Genomic DNA, 15,079 nt, shown 5'->3' with positions numbered 1-15,079 from the left:
AGGGAACGAAAAAAGAGAAGTATCTTCTGAGGAAAGAGCATTGCATAATTTATACTTTACAACTAACTCGAAAAATCGTCAAAGGACTACAACTGAAACAAACAAGCGGGCGTTTTACGTGCTGACTACGATCGCTGATTGAATAGGGTGACTGAGCACGTTAACGCAAACCCCATCCATCATATAGGGCTAACCCTAATGCCTGGATAATTTCGCGAGGCAGCTACCCAGGCAATTTCGACTCATAAGGGGGTTGAATTGTGCTAATTCGTGCATATAACAAGAAAGAAGTTTCGAAGAGCGCGGAAAACACGACGGAGTGAGACAGCCTGCAGAAAGACCGCGGAGTCCTGAGTTTTTTGGAAGGTGGGCTCTATCACCTTGTTACCCCGTTTCATTACAACACCACACCTCTTTCAGACAAATTTACAATCTCATAAATGGAAGGTGCAACCTTGTGAAATGCGCCCACCACGGAATGCCGTTGGTTTATGGAGATACTTTTGTCATCATTGATCTGCATCATGTTGCGGCGGTATTGGTTGAATATATTCTTCAAAGAGCTATTTGGTTGTTTAATTAAGGTGCAGTGTAAAAAGTGATGTCACACCCTGCGTTCTGATTTGGCACTTGTGTCATATGTGCAAAGAAAAAAAAAAGGCCGCTTGTGCCCGATCTTTTTGCTGTTACTGCAACTACGTAATATACACGAGCTGGCCGAAGAAAAAAGACTGTGAAAAGTTCATCAGACATAGAAAGCAGTCAAAGATAGCAGACAGTTCTATGCGGAATGAAGAGCACATACTGGCGCAGATTGAATGGGCATACGAAATATAGCATACGTGTGACACATCATACGTCCCGCACAGTGACATATATGATTGCATACGTACTCGTACATGATGCACGGTGTCACCGCGTAAGGATGACGCTATGCCTCCCGTTGAAAAATATAGTACGGGGACAAAATATCAACCTCCTTTATTCCAAGCCGTAGCGCCGATTTTCTGTGACGTCTTATCATAATTTCTCGTGCATTTGAATCTCCCTTCTTCGCATTTTTTTTCTCAGTGGAAGAAATCGCGCAGAAATATCATCGGGTGTTTTTTCTAGCAAAACTGCAATTCTTAGCTCACATTCAAAGCTACAGGTGGCTCTCGGCGACTGAATATTTCGTACAGAATAAGAAACAGAAGAAGCATACATACGACACGTGGTAACGAAACGTGTTTGTTACGTGCATGCGTGATGTGTGAGGATACACACACACACACACACCTGTGTGTGTGTGTGTGTGTGTATGGTTTGGCGCCTTTGATTTTAATGATGAATAACTACCAACTAGCCCAACAACAAGTTCTTCTAAGTGATGTGTGTAGCCCTGTTATTGAATCTCGACAACAAATAGGTGTCTCTCAGACAATCCCTATAGGTGTAGGTATAGATGGAATCACTACCCTACACGCATGGCTTGAAGCGCAAGCAACCCTTTAGCAGCAGGCACTCCAAATATGCTTCAATTTTTATGTTGGATTTTTTCTCCTTTTTTTCCTTTCTTGTTCATATCTTTGCTTTATTGCTTTTCAATGAAGTGAGCTGGACAGAAGTGAAGCTGTTGGCAGCAGCAAAGTAAAATGTATAAAGATTAAAGAGCACTGCTATTGGAGCATTTGATGATTCGAACGAAGCTTGTAGATCATCAAAAGGCAGGAGGCACCCTTCTGATATGAGAAAAATAAGTAACAACTAAACTGAACCTAAATAACTTGCCTGACTGCGAGAATTCAGCGCAGAGTTCGCGCAGTGGTCATCGGACGGCTTTGTGGAAGTCCATCTGTCCTCCAACAGCCAGGAGGGGATAACAAGGGGCTATTTGGCGTAATACTTCCTGGAAACACAGCGAACTGCGCTAACAGGACGACTCATATCGATGTGCGCATGCATATGTAGCGAAGTGTTCGGGTCGTTCTCGCCCACCATGTTTTTCCTATTCCGTTATCTTTCCACCCTGATAAAAATGGTCTTTAGACTTCTTATTGACTCTGTTGACTTCCTATAGATATTGCTTTTTGTCTATTCAAACTCTATAGACTGTCTATAGATAAATGTTTACTGAAAGTGTATGGCCATAATTTTATAGATTGTCTATTGACTGTCTATGGCGTTTGCATTGCCTATAGACTGTTCTCTAGGATTTGTCTACGACAGTCTATAGACTTTATAGACAGAACTCTATAGACACTCTATAGACTGTCTAAAACTTTTTTTGCAAGGGGCAGGAAACAAGCGGCCTTCAAGAGTTGCTTCCTGATACAAAAAATAATGCAGTGAAATTTTATTAATTGGAGTTCACTTGATTCGAACTTCCGGTTTATACGAACTGACACTTTGGTGCCCTTAACATCACGTGTACGAAAAGGTTCCCGTTATATAGTTCGAAACCTGGATAATTAAACAAATTTCCGACCGCTTTCGAGTTCGAATTATCGATTACAAAATAAATAGAGGCAGAGTTAACTGCTTCCAGTCCGTTGGAAGAACTGGCGATCCTCCACGCGTTGTGTTCTTGCAAGACTTACGAGGTCGTTTCCCTCCAGGGCTGAACGTTCCTGTATACGCTGAATTTGCGTTGCCTTGAATTTTGATTCCTTTAACATATAGCGCATATCCTTGCTCTTTGCAAGAAAAAAGATGTAATCTTTTGCTCGAGCAGACTGACGTGAGTACGTGGAGCTATAGTTAAGTTAATGAAGCGTCAGGAACAGATCTACAATACGCATTAGACAGTACTATAGTTTGCTCAGATACTGACCAGTTTCAACGGATCAGTGACACCAGCATGTGATGTCATGATTCTCAACAGATCACTTAACTGCTCCCTAATTTTAATGGCCACTGAATGCGCCATTGACGCGATGCGACTCGGGCGCTCTACCTCTTGACCATCGCCGCAGCCGAACATCCCGCGTGCTAAACTGGAAGCCTCTTGCCCAGTGCTTTGTAGGTTGTCGCCTTTATCAACTTACATCCCTTCGCAATGGATGCAAAAACCGAAACTAAAGTGAAAAACGAAGTGATTGCGCACCCAATTGGTATTTGCAGTAAGTACCCCGCTAGCGAGAAAGCCGTATTGTCAAATGGTTAACGTAAGGGCCACCAGCGACAGTTGACAGGTGGCAAAATAGAGAGGGAAATCTCCCCTTATCGTCTTGTAGAGAAGAGGTGGCAGAGACAAAATACTCAGATAAAACGAAAAACCCGGATATAACGAAAGTCATTGATATGATCCTTAAGCGCGGGGCCGAAAGGGCACATTGCTTGCACATTTCATCCGCATCAATAAAATTGGTAGCCCTAAAATTAACCACCGATTTAACCCCGGCATCACAAACGCCAAGATTAACGAAGATACACAAAGTTAAACAAAGTGAACGTGCTAGCGCAGGTACGTCGAATTTAGTTTAACGAAATTAATCGGGGGTTAATTTTCCTGTTGGTGACCCATGCTTGAGGTCATGTCCCCTTGTAACTCAGTAGGGTTGCAGATTCTGTGAGGGAAAGCCTGCTGATGGTTATGGTAATTACTGTAATCACAACCTCGGTCTCTTCCACGAAACAGTAAGCTCAACTTCACTTTTCTTCTACTCTTTCTCATGGTAATTGTGGAAGAACTGAGGACTTCAATTGAGGCTTGCAAATATGGAACGCGCCGCCGCGCTGGCTCAGTGGTTATGGCGCTCGGCTGATGAACCGAGAGACACGGGTTCGATCCCGGCCGCGGCGGCCGAATTTCGTAGGAGGAGAAATTATGGAGGCCCACGTACTGTGCAAGGTCAGTGCACGTTAAAGAACCCCAGGTGGCCGAAATTTCCGGAGCCCTTCACTACGGCGCCCCTAATAGCCCGAGCCGCTTTGGGACTTGACCCTCATAAACCAAACCAAACCAAATATGCAACGCAAACAGAAAGAATTGTTATTCAAGCGTCCACAGCGAGCTCTCTTCCTCTTTGCACCCGCGATAGATGGAACAGGCTGGCAACTGTGAGTCCGGAATCGTATTAACACGCACATACACTCACACACACGCACGCACACACGCTCACTTGCGCATGCGTAACAAGAGATGCCATTATGCTTGCTGCGCGCGTCTTGCGCACGTGTTTTTTTTGGCTTGTTTTACTTCTTCCAGACACTTTACGAGAAACCAATCGTCAATAGCTTTTGCGTCCTTTTTACTCCATCCAAATTTCATGATGACAGCTCTACGCGAGCTCAATTACAAAAGAGTTTCCAACATGTGCTTATCGCAACACTTCCGCTCCGCGCGCTTGGGCCAGCGCGCACCACCGCGGAGCCTGCCAAACGCGGCGGCACCGCAGGAGGTCTCCGTCGAGACCGGACGCAAGAGAGAACGCCGCGCGCGCGTGTCGTTTTCGCTCGACTTGAGCTAATGTGCTCTGAAAGCGCGCCGCGCCGTCGGCTTTCTCTTTGTTATTATTCGCGAGCTGTCTCATAAAAGGAAGAGGGAAAGGGAGGGTGCTCTGTGGCGGTAGTCTCTTTCCTTCGATCTTGCCTCTTCTTTCCTTTCTTTATTTCTCGCAAAGACACCATGATCGTGCATGCCGCGCTAGCGCACACGAAAGGGAGGCATGCGTTGAGGTCAAGTATCTATCGTCCCCACTCCGCGGGCACAAAACGTAAGAAATGCCGAGATTGCGAAGTTCGCGGACATTCGTTATTTGTCTCTGCCCCCCCTCCCTCTTCCTCCTTCTCTCTACTTTCTTTGAGCTTGCTTTCGTTTTTGCGGCACGGATAGAGAGAGCGGCGTGATTGAGCGAAGCGTCGGGTAGAGCCATCGGTCGCCCTGCTAACGACGCGTGTACAGATTCCCTGTAGACACGCGCTTGGATATACAGGGGCCGCGGAGGATTATGTGCGTGGCGAGGGCGGAGGGCCAGAAAGCCAGTCCGGCGGCGGCGATCCGCGATCACGGCGCGAGAACGATTTACTCCGTCCGTATACTTTGCACAGCAGCGCCGCGGTCTCTCCATCTGAGCGGCTTTGCCGGAACCGCTTTTGGCTGAGGCTGCGGATTCGAAGCGTGCTGCTCTGTGTGTGGGTTTTGCTTTTTCGGCACTATAGCTGGCACGGAGGACGAGTAATTGCCCGTGTATACTGCGTGCCAGTGATATGCTCTGTTGGGAGAGAGGGGTTTAGAACAAGCGTAGAGAAATGGATAACGGGATGAAACAGGCCCTATGCCAAAAGGCGGCTTAATAACTCGCTCGACGCGAGGCACAGTTCGATGCTCAGTTGGCAGCCATGGCTCATGAGTTCCGGACTGACAGAACCGCGTATTTATTTTCGCTCTGGGTCGTCGGTAGCGTGAGGTACTGAAACTTCCCACGTGATCTCGCGGGCTTTAAACATTTGGTTTGTTTCTTTGTTGTACGTTTCTTTTTTTTTGTTCTGCTTCACTAAGGGCACCTTAAAACATCTGGAAATAAGTCAGTGAAAGTATATGCCTGACTGTTTTTATTTGTAACCGTGGACATAGTTCGGTCCTGTTGCCGCACTAAGCCCTATTACTATATTCATAAACTTTCAACTACTTCGCTTACTTTCGCCCTCTTGAAGTTACCCTGTTTCTTCGCTTAGCCTTTGTAAAGCTGCTGCAGGCCTGCGAATATTACCGATTATGTCCACCAAAGCGCGGTCCTCCCGCTACGAGGTGAATTAAATGATGCGCTAACATTTCTTATCTACCTTTGGTGCGACGCGGTGTATGTGTGTGCATCCCGTTCTTGGCCTTGCCACATGGTACAAACGTCTGTACTTAAGAAGGTGTCATAACAGTATAAAATGTGGTTGCATGCGTAGAAAGAGCGCAACCTGAAAAACACACACCTGTATATGTTTAGCGTGTATCTATTGTGTGCATCGCGCAGCATATTTACCTAAACGTCACCCACGAGCTTCCCCTATATACGCCCTAACCCTCATTCATAGACCCTGCGGCAGAACTGCTCACACATCTTTCCCAGCGCATCGGCGTGAAAGTTGCTGCTCTCGCGATCTCCAGCAACTATACTTTAGTTCTTTTATGCGGCGAGATTTATCGAATCCGACGTCTTACCAGCCGTTCTCTGTGGTTTTGATTTACTTTCGCTTCAATCATGTAATAGTTGCTTGATGCACTACCATATTGTTCTTATCTACTGTGAATTCGGAAAGACTATTGGAAGCCAGTCAACCATCTGCATGCGAGTCAATATTTGAGCGAAGAGATGTGACCTGTTTTGTTCCTGTTCTCTATGCGATGGGGAAACGGTAGAGATCGCCTTCAGCATGACAGTGGTCTTGATGTCAACTCTGTGTGCAACCATCGTGCCGTAATCTAAATAGATATGCCCTTCCCTGCTGATTCCAAGAAAAAAACAAAAACAAAGTCGCTTGAGGATGCCTCTCTGCGACACGACGCCTGCATGTGTCTTCATGTGCGTGAGTGTGCATTCCATGCCCCAAGGCTCTTCTTTATGTCAGAGTTGTGCTTTGCGCTGCGTGGCAATCACTTACTATTTTTCGTCTAACTTACTATTTCTCGTCTACTTATAGTCCATGTATTTATTTGTTTTCCAGTGAAGCTGTGGTCCCGGGTTCGAACCCCGGACCAAGACAAATTTTTATTTAACTACGAAGTTGCTGCGGAAGCTTTAGCTTTCCTTTGTAGTCCTGTGCCTGCGCTTGGGTGGATGCCAGTGAATAATTACTCCCTTATTACAAATCTACTCCACCTTGGGGGATTCCTCTAGACATTTGACAAACACTGTTTCCTCTTAGAGTTATTGATCAATTCGCTCTCGCCCTACCACTGCTAGCCGTCCCGGTTAGATCAGTTGGTAGAGCGACTGCTTCGATGAAGCGGTGGTTCCGGTTTCGTACTCCGGGACAGGAAGAATTTTTCTTTAACTTCGAAGTATCTTTGGAAGCTGTGTAGCTTTCCTCTGCAGCCGTGTGGCTGCGCTTGGGTGGATGCCAGTGAATAATTACTCCGTTATTACAACTCTACTCCACCCTGGGCGATTCCTGTAAACGTTTGACCTTCTGTAAACATATTTCAAGCCCGAGCAAAGCTACTGTAACTATATTGACTTCGTTCTTTCCTTTGCGCTGTCTTCTATACTTTGCGGCTGGCGCCATTGTTGCCTGCCGGTCAACGACCAGTGCTAGATTTTTCTACACTTGATTTTCACTGCACCTCGTACAGCCTTTATAGGAATGAAAAACAAAATAATTTGTTGCTCTGACGCTTGACACTTAGCAGAGCGCTGATATGTCTGCTGCTGGCACTTCTCGACTGAATCGACATTTAAAATGTTTTGCGCATGCAAAAATCCGCAGCCTACACTAGAATGTATAGGCGCTTTGTCTCGAGGTTTATGAACTATACAGATGTGATCACCGTATACCTTGACCACTTAAGTCATTCTTCGCTTTCTAAATCAGGTTTCCAATTTCTTTCGTCGTTAATACGGTCGTTAAAGGCATGCATATTGAGTGCACGACTCCGTTCAGTTATTGTTCCCAGTGAAAATTGATTTTCTGTCTCTTTCCAGCTGTGTTAACATTTGTCCGGCAGCAAAAGATAGATCTGTGGCTGATAAAAGTGAACCAAAATTTCCCCGCCCTTCTTCAAACTTGTGACGTCTACACCGAGAAGAACTTGTTGCCGCCTTTCTCAGCTGAATGGCGGTGTAGCATAGTCTCCTGGTTCCGCGGATAAATTCGAAGTCGGAGGACGCAGTTTACTTGCGAAATCGGCCGCTGGAGGCGCCGCTTGTATCCCATATTTTCGTCTTTACTATAGTTTATAAAAGCGCCATTTTCTATCTTTGTATTTAGAATACCGTATTCTATCAAAACAGGCCAACTTCAATTTGTCCTCAGTTTCCCATTAACCTCTCGCGCCGGTTGTCGGCGGCAGCAGCAGGTTTAGCGCGAATGGCTGTATACCGCGGGGATATTAGTTTCTGCTGTCAGCACGAGGTGGCGCCACCCTACAAAGACCCGCGTTTTCGCTCTGTGCGTGAGGACAAGTCGCGACCCGCTTACTTCTGGAGAACTTTGTGAATTTTACCGAGCACCTTCAGGTGCTTTGCATCATAGAGGTGCACAAAGTTCTAAAACTTTGTTGTCATTGGCGGGCAAGGCCAGACATAGTAATTAAAGCACAAATGGTACTACTTAGAGCGGTTCTTGTAGAAGGAATTGCTATCGGAAGTGAAAAAATAAAGCAACGGAAGTGAATTGAGGACCCATGAAGCAAAAACGCGAGTATAAGCTTTACTTGTGAAAGATAGGTTTTCATGTTAGCTTTAAGCCGCTTGTCGCGCTGGGTTGGGCACGAGTGGCGAGGCATGCTGACAATGCGTCAAAGCACACAACTGCCTTAATACAATGGTGCTACTGTCTTACCACGAGCCTGGCTTCCGTACTTTGTTCATTTTTCGCGCTGACGGCGTTTACCTCCTGGTCAATAGCCAGCTTTAGATGCGGCAGGCTTGTCAAGGATACTGACCTTTTTCAGTTAAAGCCGGAATTCGAAAATTTAATTCGCCGTACTTTCTATCGTAATTTTTTTTCGGTTTAAACCAAAAAGTGCAACCGCTGGCTATAACACTGGCGCCAAGCAAGATCACTTTGTGTTTTATATACTTCATGGGCTCTTATCTAGCATGCCGCAAGCGACGTAACAGTCGACTAAACTCCGAGGTTTGGGTGCCGGATTTCGATGTGTTGGCGCAACTATATATGTTGCGAATTGTCCCTCATATCCTGAGTCGCTTTGGAACGGTAAACCCCCATAAACTAAACAAAAATAAACTAAATTAAATTAAACTAAACTAAACTAATTTAACTCTGGTTCGACCAAGGAGCTGCGATGCGGAGAGCCAGCAGACATGAACGACCGAACCGTTTCTGCGTGCTTTGAATGTGCGATCATCGCGACGATCATAAATCCGTCCTTGATTACAATATTAGGCATATACTCTGTGAATTATATACATTACAGGGTGAAGAACGAAGCATTGGAGCGCTGTTTCTTCTCACACCGTGTGCCTTGATTTGTTTGCGCAGGCGGATGTTCCCGGCCTACAAGGTCCGAGTTACGGGTCTTGACAAGAAAGCCAAGTACATCATGCTGATGGACATCGTTGCCGCCGATGACTGCCGCTACAAGTTCCAGAACCGCCGGTGGGTGGTGGCCGGCAAGGCGGATCCGGAGATGCCCAAGAGAATGTACATCCATCCGGACTCTCCAGCGACCGGGGAGCAGTGGATGCAGAAGGTGGTCTCCTTCCACAAGCTGAAGCTCACCAACAACATCTCCGACAAGCACGGCTTTGTGAGTATTGCACTTTCAGTCACTGGGGAATCTGCGGGAACACCCATGACGAATTTTCTGCGTGACTGCTCTAAAAAGGGAGTGTGCGCTCGAGGGCACTCCAAACAGAAAGGAGTAAACACCCTTTGATCAAAGGTAATGTGCTAGAGGACAGCTCACTTCCATTTTACCCCCATATAGGCGTACTAGCGTTTACAGTGTATGCATAGACTCGGTGTGGGTGGAGGCCTTGTGGAGAGTTGGGGTAGGTGGGTCGGTGATAGGCGCTTCTGGAGGGTAGAGTGTGGCAAGTGGTTGAGTGGTGGATGGTGCTTGTGGAGGTGGAAAGTGGGCGGGGGTGGACTGTGGTGGTGGACCGAGGGTAGTGCCTGGGTGGAAAGCTCTGTAGGTAAGGACGTAGTGGGGAGTTGGTTGTACACTCTAAACACGAATACGCCTATAAGGGAGTAAAATGGGTGTAAGCGGGCCTCACTCTTATTACTCCATTGTGTTTAGGCTTCATTTTAAACGACACCAGACTCCCGGAGAGGAGGTGGGGGCGGGGGAGATTCTCTAGCGTTGCTTTCGCAGTAAAAGAAATAAAGATGCACGCGTGAATCTATGGGTGCCAGTGATGCACCAATGAATTCCCACCAAATGCCTATATGAGCTCCTGTATTCTACAAGTCCATCTTCGTCGAATACTGCATTCCATCGCCTTCTCCCTACTCTTCCAAGCTCACCGGGATAAAAATTGAGCGTACTTCGTCGTCTTGGCGGCGGATCCTGCACTGCCGACGAAAGAGCGGGTGAAAGTCTGGTGCGCATCGCCGCAGATCATCCCATTTTCATCTTTCGGAGAGCGGTTCAGCATTTGGCTTACGCTTTATAAGTAATATCAGTATGCCTCCTGCTAATAGACTTAACACAAAGCGATGCCAAATTTCTTGTCACTCGCTTTTTGTCTCGTACGCACACCAAAATAAGTTAAGGTTTATTTATTACAAAAATGAAAGAAATGTGGTAACTTTCTTTTCGTAAACTTAATGGGTGCCCGTTATGATGCATGACTGACAACCCACTGAGCCCATTATTCATTATGGCACCACGTTTTGTCACGAACCAGAACTGAAGCCAGAACGACGGCCTTAGTTGCAACGCTGACGCTTTTCATGCGGATTTGGAAATTGAAGGAAGCAGGTCAAGAACGCATTTCCGCATTAAAAAAAAAAAACAAAAAAACTGCCATGGTTTGCGCGTGCTGTGGGAGGTATAAAATTGACAACGAAAATTGTACCACCTACAACGACAACACTGATGCCTTGGCCCACATGCATTTGATTCACTATATCGAATGAACCAGTGCTTTCGCTTGCTACAAACGACGATGCCCGATCCCGCAGAATGTGTGCAATAGAGCTATCGCGCTGTAAATTCGCAAGGTGTCATAAAACAATCGAGTTATACAATAATATTAAACAGTTTTTCATTAGTGACCCCCACCTCCCTCCCCGGTGTACAATAAAAGCATAGAGGAATAAAACACTGCAAAAAAAAAAGAAAAACGTCGGAGACACTTCTGAAGCCTAGCCATAAATAACAGGAAGTGCAAAGTCAGCCCCACGTGACAGCCTGTGGTGCGGTTTATTGGCCAGGGCCGCGTCTGAGCCCTCACGTGGGGCCGACTTAGGCGTCCTGGGAAATGGGAGGGAAGGAAACGGCAGCATGAAAGCTTGGCTTGCAGACTGGCCGCACGACGTGCCAACACTTCTTCCTGAAAAGGCCGTTAGGCCTAGTTAGTAGGCTCATTACAACCTCGTAAAATGGCACATGTTTAAGGATTGCCAATCAGTTGATTGCGCTTAACTTTCGCCAAAACTTTTTTTTTTCTTTCTTAGAACCCTAGGAACCTGCCAAGCAATCTACCGCTTTTCCCTTTCCAATTTCTCGCTACTGACCGTTCAGAGACATAATCCCGGTGGTCTGGCTTCACTTTCTGGCCTCACTTTGTCATCGGCAGGGCGTAAACCTTCCAACGAGGAGAAAAGACAGACACCGGGGGAAAAAAAAAGAACGAAAGCAACGATCGAAATACGAATCGCATTCGGTGGCCACCTCTTGCTTTGCTTCCTTCCCTCCATGTATTACGTCCTAATGGGACTCTTGCGGAGCCGGACTCTGGGACCGGACGCGTCACGAGTCCGTGGCGCGCACGCAGGGTCATTAATAACGCCCGCACCGGCGCCGCCTGTCAAAAAATGGAATTCATTAGCGAGGCCCCGGCCGCACTGCGGAGGCGTATACACGCTCACCCATATATATGCGCGGCGATGGGAAGGCGGGCGACCGCATAAAAGTGTATGACCAGGAGGAGGCTTTCGCAGCTGCCACGGCTTTTGCCTGCGCAGTCGTCTTTCGCTTTCACAGCGCCGTGTTGTGTGTATACACTCGGCCTGCGAGGATCGCTTCCTCAGCGTACGAAGTAATTTCTTGCGGACACCCGGCTTGTTCGCTGTCTCATTACAGGACCGTTAGGGGTAGTGAGTTTGCTTCAGTACCGCTTTAGATGCGTGTGTGTGACTATGGCTCCTGCGCGTTTAATGCCTGAGCTTGTGGGCATGTGTGAGTGCAGGTTCCTGTAGCTCCGTGTACTATATACGCGGGCAATTCTTTCCCCCATTCTTTGTTATTATACCGATGACTATCGCTTCTCATTTTACCTGTCAGCTTTAAAGGCCTGAAGTGTAACGGGCGCCCCCTAATTTAAAATTTGATTTTTATCTTCGTTTCTTATTGTTGGTGAAGTAGTGCCACCGGATTTGCCAGATAACGTGATCGTCTCGCTAGTGTGCCCGCTACGCGATGAGACCACCATGTTGCTGCCTGCCATGGTTGCCTGCATAAGCGCGCTGTGCAGATGACGTCACATGAGTAATATTACTATGATGGTGGTAGTTATTTATTTGGAGAAGCACGACAAAATAAAATAAATGAAAGGCAGAGATGTTGCCGGCCGTGGCAAATGCTTTCTTTCTAGCTGCGGTTGGCGGAAATGAAAGCGTTAGGGAGAGGATGCACTATATATATATATATATATATATATATATATATATATATATATATATATATACGTGTTTACACCACCCGCACGTAACTGTACAGGCACACCGTATCACTATTTTAAGCAGTTCGGGTGGTTGCAAGTTGCCAGCACTGTGTCACGCACAGTCTGCCTCGAAGAAGTGAGACGAATTACGCTCTTCAGGGGTGTATACCTTCGCAAAGTTCAAGTTGCCGAGAGAGCAGCAGGATACCGCTTTATTCGGTTATTCGGTTTTGTTTGGTTTATTGGGGTTTAACGTCCCAAAGCGACTCAGGCGATGAGGGACACCGTAGTGAAGGGCTCCTGAAATTTCGACCACCCGGGGATCTTTAACGTGCGCTGACCGGTGTATTCGCCCCGCATTCATATATGCAGTCAGCGCTTAGTCATGCTTACGCCACGAGCACGATAGGGCAGCTGTTCCATTCCGTTCTCGGCATTTTATTTGACAATAATCTGCAGCTTTCGCCTTTAGAGATTCCCCCTCATCGTGCATTTCATGATTCATCTTGAGCAGTGTTGCGGAGTTCCTTCCTTCAATATCGTTCTTTCTCATCACTCTTCCTGGTTTTCCGCAGACCATCCTGAACTCGATGCACAAGTACCAGCCTCGGTTCCACCTGGTGAGGGCCAACGACATCCTCAAGCTGCCCTACAGCACGTTCAGGACGTACGTCTTCAAGGAGACAGGCTTCATCGCAGTCACCGCCTACCAGAACGAAAAGGTACGTATATGTAACCTAATTATCACTGAAACTTCCTTGGACGTACTGTGGACGTTCAGGACGTCCATGGGACATCCAAGAGAGTTCCAATGCCCATTGGGATATATAGCTAATTTCACGCCTAAAAGATGAGAGGCGAACAGGATATCAAATGCACAAGCAGCATGAATAATTGGTCCAATATTGGAAATGGGTGGTTTTACTCTGGTCATTTATACAACCGGCCCGTGCCGATACATTTTCAATATTGGCCCGATTAGCTGTGCTGCTGAGAAATTACGCAATTCGTCGCTAAGGGACTGCGACAGCCAAAGGACACCGATACGATGCCACATGCGTACGATAACAGACGGACACCAGCACCGAGGCAATATACACATATACATGCAGGGTCCGGCGTGCCAGTTAAGTCATTCCTCGACATTCAGCTTCCTGACTGGTGTCCATGTAGCGTGATTCATATGCACTGCATAGGTCTGCTCAAGACGTTCACATGGAGTAATACGGCTAGTCATCATCATCAGCCTGACTACACTCACTGCAGGGCAGAGGCCTCTCCCATGTCTCTATAATTATAGCCCTGTCCTTCGCCAGTTGCGGCCACCGTATTCCCGCAAACTTCTTAATCTCATCCGCCCACCTTCTGCCGCCCCCTGCTACGCTTGCCTTCTCTTGGAATCCCATCTGTTACCCTTAACGACCAGCGGTTATCTTGTCTTCTCATTACATGCCCTGCCCAAGCCCACTTCTTCCTCTTGATTCGGACTAGTACGTCATTAACTCGCGTTTGTTCTCTCACCCACTCCGCCCGCTTCCGATCTCTTAACGTCACACTTATCATTTTTCTTTCCATAGCTCGCTGCGTTGTTCTTAACTTAAGCTGAACCCTCTTTGTTAGCCTCCACGTTTCTGCCCCATAGGTGGGTACTGGTAAGATACAGCTGTTGTAAACTTTTCTCTTGAGGGATATTGGTAAACATCCATTCATGATCTGAGAGAACCTGCCATATGCGCTCCACCCCATTCTTATTCTTCTAGTTATTTCCCTCTCATGATCCAAATCAGCTGTCGCTACCTGCTCTAAATAGACATATTTTCTTACTACTTCCAGCACCTCGCCACCAATTGCGAACTGCTGTTCTCTTCCTATAGACTGTTGAATATTACTTTGGTTTTCTGCATGTTAATTTCAGGCCCCGGAATACCTCCTGTAAACAGGCTGTGAATAGCATTGGCGAGATCGTGTCTCCCTGGCTGACACCTTTCACAATTGGAATTTTATTGGTGACTTTATTGCAAGTCAGGGCTCAGATAGTAACTTACCGCGCCGCCCATGGATGCATATGCAACGTGTAGGTGGCGCTAACGTTCGCATACTTTCGAAAACTGCCCGCATGACATGCGTGGATTTTGATGCGGAGTTTCGTAACTGACATGACTGAAGAACAGTGAACGACACGGCGCATGAGCAGTCGCTCAGGGCTAGTATACACCGCGGGAAAGGACGCCCATTGAGTTACTGCTTTCCAGCCTAACAGTGCCAACGTGTGACACTGGCTGTGATACATTCGCATAATGCTGCCACGCTACAAGTTTCACCTTTATCGCCGAGTAATTCCGAACCGCAAAAGACGCCTTAACCAGTTAGCCTGCTGCTGCCGTGATAAGCACCGGTTTTTCGAATGGGCACATGGGCGTTTCCCTTCCGTAAGCTTGCTTTTCGTGTAGTGGGTATCGGGACGCTGGAAAAAGTGTCACCCAATATCTATGGCCGAACTCTGCGACCAATGCGATACGCGACACGCTCGAGCACGCGATTGTTACAGGATCGAGGAACTGCGCGAAACTTGTACTGCGTAGAAACTC

General features: G+C 47.0%; 1 protein-coding gene across 2 annotated transcripts in view; it reads left to right on the top strand.

Annotated features, from left to right (window-relative positions):
• Window positions 1-15,079, top strand: part of LOC149363899 (uncharacterized) — a 135,178-nt gene that overhangs the window by 56,996 nt on the left and 63,103 nt on the right. For both annotated transcript variants that reach the window (XM_089573877.1, XM_089573876.1), the window contains exons 2-3: window positions 9,139-9,406; window positions 13,067-13,213. In XM_089573877.1, coding sequence (XP_089430003.1) covers window positions 9,139-9,406; window positions 13,067-13,213 — 415 coding nt within the window. The remainder of the gene's footprint in view (window positions 1-9,138; window positions 9,407-13,066; window positions 13,214-15,079) is intronic.

Source organism: Amblyomma mixtum, chromosome 2 (genome assembly GCF_055824585.1).
Source record: "Amblyomma mixtum isolate Tamu chromosome 2, ASM5582458v1, whole genome shotgun sequence".
Classification (NCBI taxonomy): domain Eukaryota; kingdom Metazoa; phylum Arthropoda; class Arachnida; order Ixodida; family Ixodidae; genus Amblyomma; species Amblyomma mixtum.
This window is presented reverse-complemented; position numbering and strand designations above follow the sequence as displayed.